A 19678-nucleotide genomic window follows, 5' to 3' on the forward strand; every position below is an offset into this window, starting at 1 on the left:
GAATACATATGTTTATGATCCGTTATTGTTGTATAATAAAATGACGTATATATGGAACGGAGATGACAAGATTCATGACTGAGAAACCACAGTTTAATAAATTATTTATTAAATTGACCCAATTTGTCAATGTTACGAATAAAATTGCTTTTGGTTGCCAACGTTAGTCACAGACAAAAATACAGCATTGTATGGGAAGAGGGTTTGGTGGTGTTTCGGTTGTATTTTAGATTTGAGATCGTAGTTTCGGCATTAGACGGAGAGGAATACATATGTTTATGATCCGTTATTATTGTATAATAAAATGACGTATATATGGAACGGAGATGACAAGATTCATGACTGAAAAACCACAGTTTAATGAATTATTTATTAAATTGACCCAATTTGTCAATGTTACGAATAAAATTGCTCTTGGTTGCCAACGTTAAGAGTAAAATGGCACTATTTTAGACATTAGGAGTAAAATTACTCTTAACGGTTAATACTAGGGGGTATTTTTTCACTTTATCCATTATATATATCATATAATGGGAAAATTGACATTCATGGCGCCTCAACTACGAATGCTATTAATATTAGTGACCCTTAAACTTTATTTATTAACATAAAAATCCTTAAACTTTATGCTAATTAACATTAAGTCCAAATCAAAACAAATTCATTAAAATTTAACAAATAGTTCAGTGAATTTATGGTTGTCTCAAAATAGTCACTCAACTTCAATTTTCGTCTCAATAAAATCACTCTAACTTTGAGTTTTGTTTGATCACTCCGCCGATTTCGGTGCGTAAAATCAAAATAATGATATGGTAACAAGTCAACATGAGTCAACTCAGAAACGAACGTGACAACCACTGAAATCTGAGTTGACTCATGCTGACGTGTCATCTATGTCATTATTTCGATGCTTTTTAATCATTAAAATTGACAAAGTGGTCTAATCGAGACAAAACTCAACTTGATTTTATTGAAACAAATTGAAATTGATGACCATCTTGATTCCACCGTGTAAGTTCAGTGGCCAATAGTGCATTTAACCGTGAAAATGATAAAGAGGATAAGATACTCTCTCATCCACAGAAACACATAATTGCAGACTTTTTGCTGCTATTCAGAACTTCAATTGAAGGAAAAATGCTGGAAATTTTCGAAGTTGGACCTTGTGAAAATGGCTACGAGATGGGTTTTTCAATAGGCAAAAGATTTTGTAACGAGATAAGAAGTAGATTATCCAAAGATTTAATTCTTCAAACTCAGCTTCTTCCATTTTCTCATAGCTCAGAATCACAGACATTGATCAAATCTCTGATGAACAACAACAGAAAGAAGTTTCCTAATTATTGGGATGAGATGTTGGGCACTGCACACGGCAGTGGCGTGCCGTTACTTTATGTAAGTAACCGGAGGCGGAGAGACCAAGCAACGGATCCAGAATTCACTGATAGGGGTGTTTGGGGTGGTATTTTGTGATTTATGGGTGTTCATTTATCTTTTTTGGGTGTTTTTATATCAAAAATTAAAGTTCGGTCGCAGTTTTTATAGAATTTTCGGTGATCAATGGGTGTTTAAGCCTCCTAGTTTCTCCCTGGAGGAAGGGGTGCACGGGTGGATTCCGTAGCACTGGGTGCAACGGAATCTGCCCTGACAAAGGTGGTTTCAGACGGTCTTTTTGTTTGGGAAGAGGGTTTGGTGGTGTTTTGATTGTATTTTGGATTCGGGATTGTAGTTTCGGTATTGGACGGAGAGAGGGGAACACGGGTGGGAGCAACAGAATCCATCCTTAGAGGAGTGATTTTAGACGATGTCCCGGTCTAGGAAGAGGGTCTGATGGTGTTGCGGGTGCATTCCAGATTTGGGATAATAGTTCTGTTGCTAGATGGAAGGAGGGGTGCACGGGTGGATTCGTTTGCACTTTTTGCAACGGAATCTGTCCCGAGAGAGGTGGTTTTAGGCGGTTTTTGTATGGGAAGAGGGTTTGGTGGTGTTTTGATTGTATTTTGGATTTGGGATTGTAGTTTCGGCATTGGATGGAGGGAGGGGTATGCGGGTGGGTTCGTCCGTTGCACCTCTTGCAACGGAATCCACCCTTAAGAGGGGTGATTCTAGACGATTTCATGTCTGGAGGAGGGTTTGATGGTGTTGCGATTGCATTCTAGATTTGGGATACTAGTTCTGTCGCTAGATGGAGGGAGGGGTGCGCGAGTGGGTTCGTTGCACGTTCTCCAATGGAATTTATCTTGAGAGAGGTGGTTTTAGACAGTTTTCTGTCTAGAAAAAGGGTCCGGTGGTGTTTCGGTTGCATTTTATATTTGGAATCCTAGCGATGTCAGTGGATGCCTCTTGCATCGGAATCATCCTTAGAGGAGTGATTCCAGACGATCTTCCGTCTAGGAAAAGGGTCTAACGGTGTTGCAATTTTATCCGCCACTAGACGGAGGTAAGGGTGCAAGGGCGGAGACAGGGGTGGCCCGTGAACCACTCTTGAGAGGGATGGTTCAGCCCCCTTGTCTCCACAAAAAGCGGCTCGTAAGTTGACAGCCCCGAATTTTGAAGTCTGTATTCGCACCTGGAGGGGTGCACGGGTCTTCTGCCTAGGAAAAGGGTCTAATGGTGTTGGGATTGCATTCCAGATTTGAGATCCTAATTCCGCCACTATATGGAGGGTGAGGTGCTGGGGCGTGTCCCGGCACCTCTGGCTTTCAGCCTCCCTATCTCCACAGAAATGAGCTACTGGGTGCAAATTGGCACCCCCAGCTTTTGAAGTCTATATCCGCTCATGGAGAGGTGCACGGGTGCGCTCGTTGCACCTCCTGCAACCCAAATCCATTCCTAAGGGATGGTTACAATACAGACCACCTTAGAATCATGGGATAAGATACCAAAATAAGCCTATGGTTATTGGGGAAGTATCAATTTAGGCTCAACGTACAAAATAGCACCAATATAGGCTTAACGTTTAAAAAAGGTACCAATTTAGACCTCGATAACAGAACGAGACACGTCATTGATATTACTCCGTTAACGGAGTAATAGGAATGACGTGTCCAATCCGTTCTCGAGCCCTAAATTGATACATTTTTTAAACGTTAAGCCTATATTGGTGTTATTTTATACATGAAGCCTAAATTGATACTTCCCAAAAACCATAGGCATATTTTGGTACCTTATCCCTAGAATCATAGCTCCGTCACTGCTCGTAATTACGGTTTTAATTAAATTAAATTAACTAATTATTGGTGTTGCAGGTGATGTTAATCAATTTCAGGAAGGAGATACTTCCATTTCTTCCAAAAACAGGAGCAAATTGTGAAATTGAAGAAGTTTCGGAGGACTGTTCTGATATTCTCGTTGTTAATGATAAAATGGCAATTGCAGCACATAATGAAGATGCAAATGTTGCTCTAGTTGATCACACGTAAGTTTGAAATTAATCTTGTTTTTTTAGTATTAGTAGACATGTTAATGAGCCGGACTCGGGTCGGGTCCATCATGCTTTTATCTAAAAATTCTTAGTCCAAACCCAACCCATCCCATTGTTTAATTTAGACAAGCTCGGACCGGGCTGGAATTGGACTCAAAAATAAAAAATTATAATTAAAAATAAATATTAATATATAAATTTATTAATTAATATGCATAGATGGACTGGGCCGGTCCATGCTATTTCTATAAATCCCAAACCTGCCCAAAAAATAAGCGGGCTAGGTCAGGTTGGGCCTAAGGATAATTTTCATGTCCAAACCCAGCCCAGGGGATACGAGCCTGGGCGGACCAGGCAGGTTTGGGGCCGTGAACAGGTCTAGTATCTAGGCTCCGTTTGTTTCCTGAAAAAAAATATTGGAAAATAACTGATTTTTCGGTGTTTGGCAACACATTGGAAGACGGGAAAAAGTTGTGATTGGCTACTATTCTCAAAATGGTAAAAAGAAATGAAATAATTTTACATTTTTTTCAAAAAGTTATTACATTTTTCCCAGTTTCTTTTGTTGTTAACTTAAAATTTTCCATTTATTTTCCTGAACAAACAAACAACAAAAAATCAGTAAAATATTTTCATGCAGAATATTTTTCGACAACCAAACAGGACCTAATTGTCGTATTTAATGTTAATTCGGGTTTTGTAGGTATTTAGTGAAGGCAACTATGTCAAATGGGCTATCTTTTGTAGGTTATACTTATGCTGGAGAACTTCCAAGTTGTGCATTTGGGTTCAACAATTATGGACTGGTAAATTACTCTTTCATCACTGCCGACTTAAGTTTTTTTATTTACCGACAAAAAGAGCTTAATTTTTAGGGCAGTAATCGAACTGAACCGAACCGGACTTTAACCTGCTCATACTCGACTTGTTGAAAAATTGACGAGCTCAAACTCAATAGTTTGTTCATGAGCTGCTCGCGAGTTGCATTGCTCGTTTATTTGCTTAAGATCTTTACACACGAGCATCTCGGGAATATTTGTTAACGAACAGCTCCTTAATTATGTTCATTTGAAATTTCTTTAACATGAAACTACATAGTTCTAAAACCTACCATTTCCCTTTCTATAGAAATACTCTTATTAGAAAAATAATCGAACCAAACTTACTCACGAGCTTGTTTATAAACATTATAATCGAGTTTGTTCATGAATTTATTGACTGGGCCTACTTGCGAACTTTCGAACCAAGTTTCACCGTACTCAAGTTTGGCTCATTTATAAATCGAGTCAAATATGATCAAGCCGAACCTCGAGCCACTCATGAGCAGCTCAGCTCATTTATAGCCATATTCATTCTCCATAAATTTGCCATATATTCAAAATAGGGATTAGGTAATAAAAAATACGTTATCGTTGTTAACCAAGAGTATTTTTACTCCTAACGCTGTAAATAGTACAATTGTGGATTAACAAAATTCTCCTCAACGATGAACTTCGTTTGCATGTCATGTTATTGCTCATCAATAATAGATTAAAAATACGCGTACACATAATATGGTGTGGACATCACTAAGATATTTTTATATATGATAAAAATATAACAAAAGTTATAATTGTATTAAATAAAACGTGTCAGACGAGTTATCTCCGTAAATCGTATTATTATATAAAAAAATTGACATCTCTAACCTTTTGCCTCCTAACTAACATCTTTGCAGGCATTTACACTGAATTCGGTACCCCCATCGGAGACCGAAATAGTGGCCGGAGGAATCGGAAGAAACTTCATCTCAAGAGACCTCCTGGAAGCAACAAGTATAGATGATGCATTGAATGTAACAACTAACTAACAAACACTTCTTCTTCCTCCTCTCTCAAATTACAGTCAATTCAACAATGGAGTTTCTGATAACTCATCTTAATTCTCTCTTCAGAGAATACATTCATCAGATGTTTCTGTAGGGCACAGTTACAATCTTACCGATACAAGATCGAGAAAGATTTTGAATGTTGAAACTGCATCCCGAAATCGAGTTTCAGTTCATCACATCGGAATCTCACCGTTCTTCCATGCCAACATGTACCTCCACCTTGGAGTTGATCAGGTAACAATTCGGAACCTGAGGCTCTGTGTTACGAGGAGAAACTTGAACTACGCCTCAGTACTGGCACCGAAAGGCCAGTTTGCCTACAGGCCAACTGTCCTCCCGTAGGGCTGTAATCGAGCCGAGCCAAGCCGAGCTTTGACCTGCTCAAGCTCGGCTCGCTATAAAATTAACGAGCTCGAGCCTGAGCGGAGCTTTGGTCTATGGGTTAATCAGGTAACAATTCGGAACCTGAGGCGAAACTTGGTCTATGGGTTAAATGCATCATTGGTCACTCTTGTCTCAAAAAGGTCACTCAACTTCAATTTGTTTCAATAAAATCACTCAACTTTGAGTTTTGTCTCAATTAGGTCACTCCGTTGATTTTAGTGGTTAAAACGCACTGAAATAATGACATGGGTGACACGTCAACATAAGTTAACTCAAATCTCGGACCGAAACGAAATGTGACAGCCATATGTCGGGTATTTTTATGAAAAAAACTAAATTTTAGTTTTTCTTTTCATAAAAATAATCGACACGTGATAGCCAGGTGGCGCATACGTGGATGTCATGTGTCATTTCGGTTAGAAATAGGAGTTGTCTCATATTGACGTATCACTTATGTCATCATTCCGACGTTTTTAAATCATTAAAATCGTCATAGTGACCTAATTGAGACAAAACTCAAAGTTGAGTGATTTTGTTGAGACAAATTGAAATTGGGGGACCATTTTGAGATAACTATGTAAGTTCAGTGACCAATGGTGCATTTAACCCCTGGGTCTATGCCAAAATACCCGTGTGGTGCCAAGAGGCCAGTTTTCCTACAGGCGAACTGCCCTCCCGTTACACTATACTCCCTGATCTTTAAATATCACATTGAGTTATCGATCAATTATAATTGCATACATTGAGCTCCTAGTTAATAGGACAATTAGTTGTAATCATCAAACTCGATTACAATTTGAAAGCGGGTTTTTATATATCTAGTGTCACTAAAGAGACTATAAAAAAGTAAAAACTTGCTTTTGAAATTGTAAAAAACGAAATAGTAATAGGCTATGCGTTTTTAACCGATTTTGATGTTCACATCTAACTGTCTCGTTAACCAGTGACTCGCTATGTGTGATTTATGTGATCGGAGTCTTAACGTAACAAATCGAAAGATCGGGATTGAATAAGACCAAAAGGCCTTGGGTGAGACCAAAGTTAAATGGTGATATGATAACTTTCAAGTCAAGAATTTAAAACCTACCGCAATTCTGTTCCGGAAAAAAATCAAAACACAAACAAAGGTCATAACTTTATTTCAATGCAGATTTTCAATTGAATAATTTCATGAAAGAAGTTAAATACTAATCTCGTTTCACAGGTACACGACGACAACTCGATAACAAGGCAACACAGAGCAAATTTGCTACCAAAAGAATCAAAAGAAGACTTTCTGTCGCTTCTCGGCGACATGGAAGACAAAAAATATCCAATTTACATGACAGGTAACTAAGCAGCAAAACACTTTGAACCCTTTCTCGGGTAAAATACATCCATGACTACTAAACTATGACGCTACAAGCATTATCACCCCTAAATTTCCTTTCGTGACATAAAAGTTCTTAAACTTTACTTTATTGTAACATTAAAGTCTAAATCAAAGAAAATCCGTTAAAAATTAATGAAATGATGACATAAAAATAGATATTTAACCATAAGATTAGTAGCGCTACAGTTCAGGGGTCATGGATGTATTTTACCCCTTTTCGTCTTCAGTAATCTGTAGTTACGTACCATTTTGGCGTTATTTTCAGGTCCGACATTGCATACTCTTTGCACGGCTGTGATAGATCTGGATGACCAAACGCTATCGATAATTGAGGGAAATCCGAAGAATGGAAAAGTTTCCTATGTCTTCTCCATAACTGCAACACAGTTGAAGATATCACCATAAAAGCCATACTTAATTGGTTATTGAAAATGTTATGAAATGGATCAACTGTTGATTATAATAAGCTTGATATGAAACGGGAAATTCAACATGTAATCACGAAAACAAGAGATGTACGTGATTCGGCTATTTTTGGCTATATTTGTGGACGATGATGAGCATATAATTCATTAGTATTCGGAAGTTGGTACAACGGTAAGAAAATCTCATTATTTATCCAAATCGCTAACTCTCAAATCCGATGGGACTGATTAGGGCTGTAAATGAGCTGAGCCGCTCGTGAGCGGCTCGATAAAAGCTCAATCGTGTTCGGCTCAATTATAAACGAGCCGAGCTTGAGCACAGCAAAGCTTGGTACGAAAGCTCACAAGCAGGCTCGATTATAGAATCATGAACATACTCATGAGCAAGCTCGATTTATAATGTTTATGAACACGCTCGTGAGCAACCTTGTTTCGATTATTTTTTTAATAATAATATTTCTATATAGGGAGAAATGTAAAACAAACATAGTTGTGTGTAAACTTTAGTTTTGTAGATTTCAAAACTATGTAGTTTTGTGTTAAAGAAATTTCAAATCAATATAATTAATGAGTTGTTCGCGAGCGAAGTTCATAAACTGAATTAACGAGCTGTTCGCGAGCTAAGCTCGCGAATAGCTCGTGTGCAGCTCACCAACAGAATGTTGAGCATGAGCAGGTTAAAGCTCGGCTCGACTCGATTATAGCCCTTAGCGCTATAAATTAGCCGAGCTCGGCTCGATTTTTAAACGAGCCGCTTGCGAACACGATTTAGAGGCTCGATTCATAATGAGCCGAGCTTGAGCATGACAAACCTCGGCCCGAAAGCTTGCAAGCAGGCTCGTTTATAGGCTCGTGAACAAGTTCATGAACAAGCTCGATTATAATGTTCATGAATAGCCTTGGCAGAAGCTCGTGAATAAGCTTGATAGAATATCATCAATAAGCCCATGAATAATATCGAACATTATTTATATTTAATAATTACAATTTGATATATGACTCATTCCGAAATTCTTTTATTTGATATTATAGTAAAATATAAATTAGATTAGGGGATAAGAAAGGGATTTAGGTTTCCTCACAAGAATCCCTTCCTTATACAACAACAACAATGCCTTAGTCCCGAAATGATTTGGGGTCGGCCAACATGAACCATCATATAAAACCGTGAAATCAAGTCGTGTCAGCGACACAAATTCTCTCCATCCACTTTGTCCTATCCACTACCATAGTTTCCCTAATCCCCAATAAACTCATATCACTCTTGATCACCCTCTTCCAAGTTTGCTTAGGTCTTTCCCTACCCCTCACCACTACATCCCTTTGCCACTCTTCAGTCCTCCTAACCGGCGCATCAAGCGCTCTTCGTCTTACATGGCCAAACCACGTTAGTCGGTTTTCCCTCATTTTATTCTTAATAGATGTAACCCCTACTTTTGTCCTAATTATTTCATTACTCACCCGATCCTTTCTAGTATGACCACACATCCATTTCAACATACGCATCTCTGCCACCGACATCTTATGAATGTGACAGTGTTTCACTACCCAACACTCCGTACCATATAACAATGTTGGTCTGATTGCCACGCGGTAGAATTTTCCCTTCAATCTATTAAGCATGACGGGGTCCCAAAGGAAACCCGTAGCACTCTTCCACTTCGACCAACCAGATTTAATCCTATGAGCAACATTCCATCTACTTCTCCAACCGTTTAGATAATAGACCATGTGTGGGAGGTTCTTTTCATAAACCATGTGTTCATGATACTCAAGTCATAGGCTGATGCGAATTCCAGAATGTCATTTCCTACTTCATTTCTATCTCCAAAACCATACCCTCCATGAACACTCTCAAACCCATCTCGCCTAGAACCAACGTGTCCGTTGAGATCACCACCCAGTACCATCTTTTCATCCCTAGAAACCTGTTGCACCACTTCCTCCAAGTCCTCCCAAAAAGCTTGTCTTATAGAGACATCTAATCCTATTTGTGGCCAGTGTTGTTAAAGGCGCGCCTCGGCTAAGGCTCCACCCTTAGCGCCTCTAGTGACCAAAGGCGGGCGCGGGCAATAAGGCGCGCGCCTTGGTGCGCCTTTGTGCGCCTCAAGCCAGGCACAAGGCGCGCGCCTTAGCTTCCTTAGGGTATTTTAGGGTATTTTAGGGTTGAGTTGAGGGTATATTAGGTTTTTTAGGGTATTTTAGGGTTTTCTAACTTCAAAAAAGAAAAGAAAAGAAAAGAATAGCAGACATCATCGCACATAACTCGCAGCTGCCAAAATTTTGCTCTCCCTCCAACAACGGTTGAATGATTTAGTGTTTGTGAAGTATAACCGAGCACTAAAGTTTCGTCGTGAAACTCGTGACACTATTGATCCTATTTCTTTAAGAGATATAGATGACTCCAATGAATGGTTGATGGGTAGATTGGATGGAGGGGAGTCGGGTGATGATGATCTAGTACACCCAAATGAGGGATTGAGATGGGCTCATGTTGGTGATGCTATGGGAGCGGATGAAAGTGCTTATCAAACTAGAGGAGTAGTAAAAAATGTTGCAAATGCATCTAGTTCAAGTGTTAGTTCTAAGGCTAAGGAGAAAGATAAGGGTAAAATGCATCTTATAGATGATGAACCCGACTTTGTAGATGATGAGTACATTGATGAGGAAGGTGACAATGATGAGGAGATTGAGAACCTTATTCAAGAAACATATGATGATGGAAGTGACGATGATGATGATGATGATTCTGATGAAGATTAGGAAGGAAGACTAGGAAGTTAAAGATTGGTAGTTTTCTAGAGTAAAGACTATTAGTTGTTTTAAGTTAGAATTATGAGTTTTAGATTATGTCTTAGTAGTTAACTAGAACTTAACTACTGCATTTTATGGTTTATTGTTGGTTTTTGATTATTTATGACTAGTTTTATAAATTTATGATTTTTTTTTTTTTTGGTGCGCCTCGAGTCGCTCGGGCGCGCGCCTTAAGTTGCGCCTTGCGCCAAGGCTCCAGGACCCCCCTTGCGCCTTAGTGCGCCTTGCGCCTTTAACAACACTGTTTGTGGCGCATATGCACTTATGACTTTCACAACCTCATCCCCTATCACAAGCTTAACACTCATAATTCTATCGCTCTTTCTAGACACTGCTACTACATCATCAATATACTCCCGATCAATAAGAATATCTACTCCATTTCTACCCTTATCCTTTCCTGGGTACCAAAGCTTATAACCCCAAGGAGCTATCTCTCTAGCCTTGGCTCCAACCCACTTGGTTTCTTGTAGGCACATTATATTTATTCTCCTCCTCTTCGTAACATCTACAATTTCAACTAATATTCTTGTCAAAGAGCATATGTTCCATGTCCCAAAGCATAACCTACTACCCCTACCCCTACCGTGGACTAGCTTATTTACCCGCAACCCTTGCATATTTGACACCACCCCCGGGCCCCGGGGTGGCGCGCCGCTTCGGGGCGACGACCTAGCAACCCTTGCACATTTTTCACTACACCCGGGTCTAGGAAGTGCAGCGCGTTGCTGAGTAGGGAACGCCCCCACGATATTCATATTTTGATTCATGTCATAAGATGTGGCTAAGTTTTCCGTTGACTGCCACAAACCTACCGCAACCCTCCTCCTTTGTCCGGGCTTGGGACCGGCTGTAAATGCCACCAAGTGACCCTCACAGGCGGAGTTAAGAATCTCTTCCTTACTCCCCTAATCTAATTTATAAATTAGCTTTGCTCACAAAATTCGGTTGAGATTGCCAGTGCAATCACTTATAAGATTCAAGACAGTTTGTAAGTCTTGGTATTCAATCATAACACGTACCGATTTCATAAAAGAACGTCTAAATCTTTCTCGTGCTGCCATATACAATCAGCACAACAATTTCCTTTACTTCATTATTCTTGATGAGTTTGCATCTTATCCATGTGCCCTCTACAAAGTAGATTCTGACGGCTCTTTATGTTATAAAGATTTTCATTTTCCCTATAAGGTTTTTCTTGATAATGGAGATGAGTATCGTGTCAAGGTTTGTAACAGTTGCGAATCTCTACATATGATGCTATACTCCTATGGAATCCATTTCTTCCAACAGAGTATAGCATAATACATTGCAAACCGAAATGGATTTCAGAAGTTGAATCAATTGCTATGGTTTATGTTCCAAACTCTGATTATTACAGGATTATAAAAGTCCCTTGCGAATCCCATATTGGTGAAGAATCCATTTCAGTTGAGATTTTTTCACTCAAAAGCAACTCGTGGAGAAGCAAGAGAGTATCCAAAGGAATTGGCTCTATTACTCTCCTCCGACAAAGTTGATTTATGCGAAGAAAAAAATAAGTATGTAGAGTGTATAGTATGTTTTGATTTGACTGAAGAAAGTATAGAATATATTAGTTTGCCTTCGAAAAGTCTCATTTGTACAGATGTGGTGAATTATAAGGAAACTATAGCAATTACAGTCGAAAACGGAAACGAAAATGAAAACGAGGCAACTACTCTAGGATGAAAAGCTCTTGGGTTCAAGTTTTGAGTTCACTTGCCCTTTCCGCACCCGCTTCTTCAGCTTTCAAAAACTTGAAAGGGCAAGTGAACTCAAAACTTGAACTTTTCTCCCAAGAGCTTTTCATCCCAGAGTAGTTTTTCAGGACCCATGCCTCGTTTTCGTTTTCGGCTGCAATTGCTATAGTTTCCTTATAATTCACCACATCCGTACAGATGAGACTTTTCAAAGGCAAACTAATATATTCTATACTTTCTTCGGCCAAATAAAAACATACTACACAGTCTACATACTCATTTTTTTCTTCGCATAAATCAACTTTGTCAGAGGAGAGCAATAGAGCCAATTCATTTTGGATACTCTCTTGCTTCTCCACGAATTGCTTTTGAGTGAAAAAATCTCAACTGAAATGGATTCTTCACCAATATGGGATTCGCAAGGGACTTTTATAATCCTGTAATCATCAGAGTTTGGAACATAAACCATTGCGATTGATTCAACTTTTGAAATCCATTTCAGTTCGCAATGTATTATGCTATACTCTGTTGGAAGAAATGGATTCCATAGGAGTATAGCATCATCTATAGAGATTCGCAACTGTTACAAACCTTGACACGATACTCATCTCCATCATCAAGAAAAACCTTATAGGGAAAATTAAAATCTTTATAACATAAAGAGCCGTCAGAATCCACTTTGTAGAGAGCACAGTGATAAGATGCAAACTCATCAGGAATAATGAAGTAAAGGAAATTGTTGTGCTGATTGTATAGGGCAGCACGAGAAAGATTTAGACGTTTTTTTATGAAATCGGTACGTGTTATGATTGAATACCAAGACTTACAGACTGTCTTGAATCTTATAAGTGATTGCACTGGCAATCTCAACAGAATTCTGTGAGCAAAGCTAATTTATAAATTAGAGTAGAGGATAAGGAAGGGATTCTTGTGAGCAAAGTTCGTGCACAAAAGAAACGAGCAGCTCGCGAGCTAAGCTCGTGAACAAGATAAATGAGCAGGCTTATGAGCAGCTCATGAACAAACGAGCTTGTAAACGAGTCGAGCTCAAACACAACTTTGAGTTCGAACCGAGCTCCAAGCTCGGCTCGAGCTCGTTAACATTGTGTGATTAGTCGGACTAATCACACATGTATATCCCAAAAGCACAAGCTCCAAAATGAGAGAAAGTTTTCAACTTCTGTTCTAATTAGGAAAACCAAATTAAATAGGATTCAACCTTAATAAAAAATGCTCACATCTGAAATCTGAAGCCCTTATACAGGTTCATACAGGCCTAAAACATGACCATCGATGCATCGGATTGCTGCTACCTGATCAGAATAATTGGTGTAACATAATATTAGAAACTGTTGTCATGAGACTAGGAATTTTTTTTATCTATATATAATTCAAGGTTTATTACCTTTCCGTGAATTTCATGTTTAATTGGACCGTCTAGCTCAGCACCTAAGGCCATAAGTTTTGTCACAGAAGTATTAATATCAGCTACTGTAAATGATAGCATAGAAGAATACCCTTTCTGCACAACATGGTCACTGTAAAAATGTGTTAGATCAAGCCGAGTTGACGGGTGTCAATTTTTGACACAACAATACAATTTACAAAGACAACCTGACTAACACAATACGATTGACACAATTATCATTTTTTTTTTGCATTTATATCATATATAATCATATGGAACATATAGATCAAAAACATGATTTTGACACACGACCGCCTAAATGAAACTATCCAAGATAACAATACTTTCTTCCACATATAGTTACACATGCAAAGGGAATTTCTTGTAACCCTCAAAGAAATGAAAGAAACTCGTAATTATATAAAAGGGATAAGGTCCTAAAATAGGTCTATGGTGTTTGGGGGAGTTTCAATTTAGGCTCCACGTATAAAATAGCACAAATATAGGCTTAACATTTAAAAAAGGTACCAATTTAGGTCTCGATAATGGAACGTGGCACGTCATTTATATTACTCCGTTAAGTTCTGTCAATTGTACGTGGAGAGAAAAATCAGAACTGAACGGAGTAATATAGAATGACGTGCCACGTTCCGTTATCAAGGCCTAAATTGGTACCCTTTTTTAAACGTTAAGCCTATATTGATGTTATTTTATACGTGGAGCCTAAATTGATACTTCCTCATAAACCATAGGTCTATTTTGATACCTTATCCCTATATAAAATGATTGCATAGTCAAATCAGTAATAATGTTTGCTAAAACGTAATCAAACTACGAAATAAATTCATGATTACACAAAAGCTCAATTTATCTTTCTTAGTTGCATAAAAAATTTAATTTAACTGCATAGTTATTAAGGGCGCAAGGCGCACTAAGACATCAGGGGTTCTGGAGCCTATGCACAGGTACAGGCGTGCGCCTGAGTGACACAAGGCGAACTAAAAGAAATAATATATAATCATAATTAACAAGAATAACCATTTCTAGAATGCAACAAACCGTCAAGTCAAATACTAAATCATATCTAATTATCCATAATCTTCATCATAAATTCTAGCATGAAATAAATTCCAATTTAACTATTAATTCTTCCATAATCGTAAGCCATAATAATAGATTCTAAATCTAAGGATGAAAGTTCAACCTAATCCTAAGTTAATTAACTAATAGTCTAATAACAACTTTTCATCAAAACTAAAAGGCCTAATACATCACCAGCTCCTTGAACTTGTCCATAAAAGTAGATTGGCTCCCTGAACTTTGCTAGTGTTTCACCAGCTTCCCAAACTTGCTTATTTCGTATTCCCAGCTCCTTAAACTTGTCCATAAAAGTACATTAGCTCTCTGAACTTTGCAAGTGTCTCACCAGCTTCCTAAACTTGCTTATTTCGCAAGCACTAAATACAAAAACTTATTAAACCTAAATTCTAAAAGTACATCTTCATCTATTTGAGAGGTAATTTTTTCTCTTCTCCTACCTTTCAACCTATTATAAGAGTTAGTTTTGCAGGTTTGAGAGATTGAATGGGTGAGGATCGAGAGTTAGTATTATGGTTTTTGTATTTAGTTGTTACGGAATAAGCAAGTTCAGGAGCTAGTAAGGGAGTTAATCTACTTTTATGGACAAGTTTAGGGAGCTGGTGATACGAAATAAGCAAGTTTACGGAGCTGATGAGACACTAGTAAAGTTCAGGAAGCCAATCTGCTTTTATGGACAAGTTCAGGGAGCTAGTGATGTATTAGGCCAAACTAAAATCTCCATACTCATCAAAGTCATCATCACCACTATAATCATTTCCAACATCAAATTCATCTTCAAGGCTCTCAATCTCATCCTCTTCATTTACAACACCAGATTCTTCTTCCTACTCATCTCCAAAAGATGGTGCTTTTAGCCTTCTCTTTTAGCCTAGGCCTAGTACTTGAAATAGATGTATTCATGATAATCTTTTTCCTACTATGGTATGACAAACACTTCCTTCTAGGGCTGGGCACAGATCTTGGAGCTGGATTGGACCCAATATCCCAGGAAAAGAAATCCAAGATTGGACGGAACCATTGACTTCTTTTAAAGAACTGCCCCGAATTGGACCTTTGACTTTTTTTCAAAGAACTGGACCAAACTGGACCGAAATTTCTCCAGAACCGGACCGATAACCGAATTGGATTGGATTGGAAGAACCGAAATATTTATCAGTCTCTCTATCCAATTCTAGAGATTTAATTTTCCAATCCAATTCTAAAGATTTAATATTATAATCCCCGACTTTCAATCAAATAGTGGAGATTCCTAAATCCCCGGGTTGGATACTTTCTTCAAGCAAAGATGATATAAATAGGGAAGAGTTGGGATTGAAACAACCACTTTTTAACTTGAAACCCTAAGAAAATTGTCTGGTTTATAAAATCAGCAAGGTGCTAGCCTCATAAAGGCACTCTAAGGAGCCAGCCTTTTGGCTTCTCAAGCGACAAGCCTGGAGCCTAGCGGATGAGGCACGCCTCTTTGATAACTATATTTAAATGTAAGATGCATTACATGATATAATTACTTGCATTTTACTCAGTGATTAGCAGATCCATAACCAATAATGCATATAAAAAAATAAAAACCATGACTGATTTATTCCATGAATTTTCAGTTTTTAAATCAAGAAAACAAAGACAATAATATCAGTTAGAACATAGTTATTAAAGGTGCAAGGGGGTCTTGGAGCCTATGCCCAAAGGGGCAAGGCTCAGGTGCGTTCTTGAGCAACAGAAGGCACACTAAAGAAAAATAATATATACATAAAATGGTAAATAACAAAAGTTAAACATTACAAAAATGTAACAATTAGTCGGATACTAAATCATATCTAATTATCCATAATCTTAATCATAGAATTCAAATTAACTACTAACTCTTCCATAATCATAATTCACAATATAAATTTTAAATCTAAAGACTAAAGTTGAACCAAATCCTAAGTTAAATAACCGCTCATCAAGACTAAAGTCTCCATTTTCTAAACCCTTCAAAATGGAGCAACGTTTTCTTGTGTTGTTCTTTCCAGTATTTCCATCCACATCTTTTTTTGTTTTTTTATGTATTTCTCTGTATTCTAATTCAATTTCATCCATAGATCATATAGATAGGAAAGGGCTAAGATTAAAACATTCTATTTTTAACTTGAAACCTTAAAGAACATTGTATAGCTTCTAAATTTGAGCCTAGGCGCGCCTCAGCCAAGGCGCTAGGCTCAGAAAGTCACACTCAAGCATGAGCCTCTTGAACAGAGCCCGCCTTTTGGCTTCCAAGGGGACATGGCTGGAGCCTAGCGCTTTTTGAGCCTGAGGCACGCCTTTGATAACTATGAATTAGAAATTTAATTACATTGTGTTCTACTATATGTAGCCTTAATGATAAAACATGTGACTTCCAATGTACAACCACAAAAAAAAAAGACAATTTCAAGCATCCATCTAACATACTGGATAATGAAACAGTAACAACTATTTTGGAATTGGCTTAAACCATATGGAGTCCCCTAAAGTTGTCCATTTTGGTCACTTTGCCCTCTGAAATTAAGGGACAACCCATGAGCCACTCTTAACTCCCTGAAAGTGACATAACACGCCAGTTATTTTTCCTCAATCGGAGAAAATGTTAACCCGTGAGGACCGTCACCTTTCGGTTGACTTCCCATATGCAATGTGGCTTTTCCTTTTGTAAAAATTTGCAATGTGACCTTTCGGGATGATATTTCAAAGTGTGTATGCATTTAGAGGCCATCATATGCTCTAATAAGGGCTAAATTTTTTGAAAGGAAAAACCACATTGCATATCGGAAGTCAACCAAAGTGGTCAAAATTTCTCCAATTGAGGAAAAATAAGGGGCGGATTAGGTCACTTTCGGGATGTTGGAGTCGCTAATGGGTTGTCACTTAAGTTCGGGTGGCAAATTGACCAAAATGGGCAACTTTAAGGGGCTCTGTATGGTTTAGGCCTTTGGAATTCTATGATGACCACTGAGTGATCAACTAAGCGAAGAAACCCAGAAATATCATAATACTAATAATCTCAGAAGGCAAATGCAGACAAACTAATTGTAATTTTCTCACTTCTCATATGATCAAACATCATAATCCCCACAGAATTCAAGGAAACCTAAATTAGCATTAGCCAAATTCACTCTTTCAAAGGTCTCCAATTACTTGAATCCTCTTAAAACAAGTATACTGTTCTCCAAGTTCTTGTAGACATATCATCAAACAGAAACAAGGAACTAAAAATTAGAAGCACGGATAAAGAATTACTTAGCATTAGCCAAATTCACTCTTTCAAAGGCCTCATATTACTTGAATTCTCTAATTAAAATAGGGAGGATAAGGTGCAAAAATATCCCTAATATTGACAATTAGGAGCAATATTACTTCTAATATCTAAAATTGTGCAATTGTACTCCTACCGAATGGTACAATTTTATCCTAACTTTGGCACTGAAAAGTAATTTTACCCCAACGTTGGCGTCATTATAACACATATATTTTGCTTATTATTCTACACTAGTTGCCTATCAGTTTCATTAAAAAAAAAGATTTAACATTTTTTATTTAATAATAGAATTGCGGCCTAATACATCCCTGGCCCCTCTAAGTTATCCAAAAAATGCAACTGACCCCTGAACTTCAAAACCTTACAACTAATCCCCTCAACTTGCTTATTTGGAACAAATAAGCTCTCAAATGCCACATGGCAGCGCGTGATAGCAGCACGTGATAGTAGGGTGTTAGTTTTAACGTTTTGAAGTTCCGATCACACGTTGACAAGTGGAATTTTTAGGGTTATTTGTTCCAAATAAACGAGTGAATTAGACGTAAGGTTTTAAAGTTCAGGGTCCGTTGTAGTTTTTAGATAACTTGGGGGAGATGGGGATGTATTATGCCTGGAGATTGATATTTTTAAATTCGAACTAAATATTTGAATTTGTATGGTTGTGACTTGCTACTAATCACTGATAAAATACAGCAAATATAAATCGTAGATGAGACCATTAAAACAGTTTGATGAATTAAATCTTTAAATTTCAAATTGACCCGACTTATTAATGTTAAGGTTTGCCATTAGGGGTAAAATTGCATCATTTTAGAGTATTTTTGCAAAGTATCCCATTAAAGTAAGTATACTGTTCTCCAAGTTCTTGTAGACATATCATCAAGCAGAAACAAGACACTGAAAAAGAGAAGCACAGATAGAGAATTACTTGGGAGATTGCAAGAGCGCAAGCTTAAGTGGACCTGATTGAAGTTCAGCCCAGCGAAGGGTGCAGACATTTACAGTGAAGTCCAATCCTTCTGAGTAGAAACGAGCTGCTTTAGGCACGTCCTTATGTAGCTGTAATATCCACCTAAACGACGCCGCTGCTGCTGCTGCCATTCTCGTCCTCTCTTTTCAACGAATGACCAGTCTCCTGCTCCTTCTCACAGAAGCCAGAATTGAAAAAACAAACAGTGGGAACTATTTGAAAAGCCGCTCAGAATTCAGAAAACCTTCACAATGACACGAAGGCGAAGCATATTCCTTGCTGCAGCTGAGTCGAATTCAAGCTCATTTTAACCTAATTCGAGCTCGTTTTAACCTAATTCAGGCTCAATGCTCTGTTTTGAGAGTATTGATTTCTCGAGTTGAAGTTGGTTTGAAAAAATATATATCAAATCGAGGCGTAAATCGATCAATCAGATTGAAAAATGGGACAAGAACCCAAATCAGATATCAGAAAACAATAATTTCTAGAATCGATTAAAGGAAACCCGCCAAAAGGAAAGGGCGGAGATGCAGAACAACGGCCGGATCAATCTCGGAAATGGCAGAGGATCGGCAAGAGAAAGTGAGGAGATAGGAGAGACAGCGACGCCGGAGAAGGAAATCAAGAAAACTATAGTACAACGACGACGTTTAGGAAAGGGATGAGACTAAACTAAAATTGAATTTAGGTCAAGTCTCATCTAGGTCTATTAAAACCCGTCTATATTTTGGACGGGTTTGAGATTGATAAAAATAATATGGAATGGTCCAGTCTAGTCTGTCTATTAATATTAATTAATAAATTTATATATCTATATATTTTTTTTAAAATAATATATTTATATATTTATATATCCATGAAGATGAAGAAGGGTAAAAAAGGGATTGTGGCTCTCAAGCTGGATCTGGAGAAAGC

General features: G+C 38.0%; 2 protein-coding genes across 3 annotated transcripts; one reads left to right on the top strand and one right to left on the bottom strand.

Moving 5' to 3' along the window:
* The first annotated feature begins 1094 nt into the window (after positions 1 to 1094).
* Positions 1095 to 7628, top strand: LOC136211137 (uncharacterized). Its single transcript, XM_066002685.1, has 7 exons — positions 1095 to 1395; positions 3249 to 3418; positions 4128 to 4230; positions 5142 to 5258; positions 5358 to 5528; positions 6883 to 7006; positions 7316 to 7628. The coding sequence occupies exons 1-7, from the start codon at positions 1138 to 1140 to the stop codon at positions 7453 to 7455; spliced, it is 1083 nt and encodes a 360-aa protein (XP_065858757.1). The 5' UTR covers positions 1095 to 1137; the 3' UTR covers positions 7456 to 7628.
* Positions 7287 to 19413, bottom strand: LOC136211138 (uncharacterized). 2 transcript variants are annotated; one of them, XM_066002686.1, is made up of 4 exons: positions 18722 to 19413; positions 13416 to 13548; positions 13249 to 13323; positions 7287 to 7426 (listed from the first exon to the last, which is right to left on the bottom strand). In XM_066002686.1, the coding sequence occupies exons 1-3, from the start codon at positions 18892 to 18894 to the stop codon at positions 13267 to 13269; spliced, it is 363 nt and encodes a 120-aa protein (XP_065858758.1). In that variant the 5' UTR covers positions 18895 to 19413; the 3' UTR covers positions 7287 to 7426; positions 13249 to 13266. The 2 variants fall into 2 exon arrangements, with proteins under 2 accessions (XP_065858758.1, XP_065858759.1); XM_066002687.1 differs by having other exon boundaries at positions 7311 to 7426; positions 13230 to 13323.
* Positions 19414 to 19678: the final 265 nt, after the last annotated feature.

Source organism: Euphorbia lathyris, chromosome 1, assembly GCF_963576675.1.
Source record: "Euphorbia lathyris chromosome 1, ddEupLath1.1, whole genome shotgun sequence".
NCBI lineage: Eukaryota > Viridiplantae > Streptophyta > Magnoliopsida > Malpighiales > Euphorbiaceae > Euphorbia > Euphorbia lathyris.

Bases quoted from the DNA above. Each gene is read 5' to 3' on its own strand.
- LOC136211137 (XM_066002685.1), top strand. From the start codon at position 1,138: ATGCTGGAAATTTTCGAAGTTGGACCTTGTGAAAATGGCTACGAGATG. The intron at 1,396-3,248 runs GTAAGTAACCGG...TTGGTGTTGCAG, and splicing joins GTGGCGTGCCGTTACTTTAT to GTGATGTTAATCAATTTCAG. The intron at 7,007-7,315 runs GTAACTAAGCAG...CGTTATTTTCAG, and splicing joins ATATCCAATTTACATGACAG to GTCCGACATTGCATACTCTT.
- LOC136211138 (XM_066002686.1), bottom strand. From the start codon at position 18,894: ATGGCAGCAGCAGCAGCGGCGTCGTTTAGGTGGATATTACAGCTACAT. The intron at 13,549-18,721 runs GTAATTCTCTAT...ACATTTTTACAG, and splicing joins GCGCTCTTGCAATCTCCCAA to TGACCATGTTGTGCAGAAAG. The intron at 13,324-13,415 runs GTAATAAACCTT...TATTCTGATCAG, and splicing joins AACATGAAATTCACGGAAAG to GTAGCAGCAATCCGATGCAT.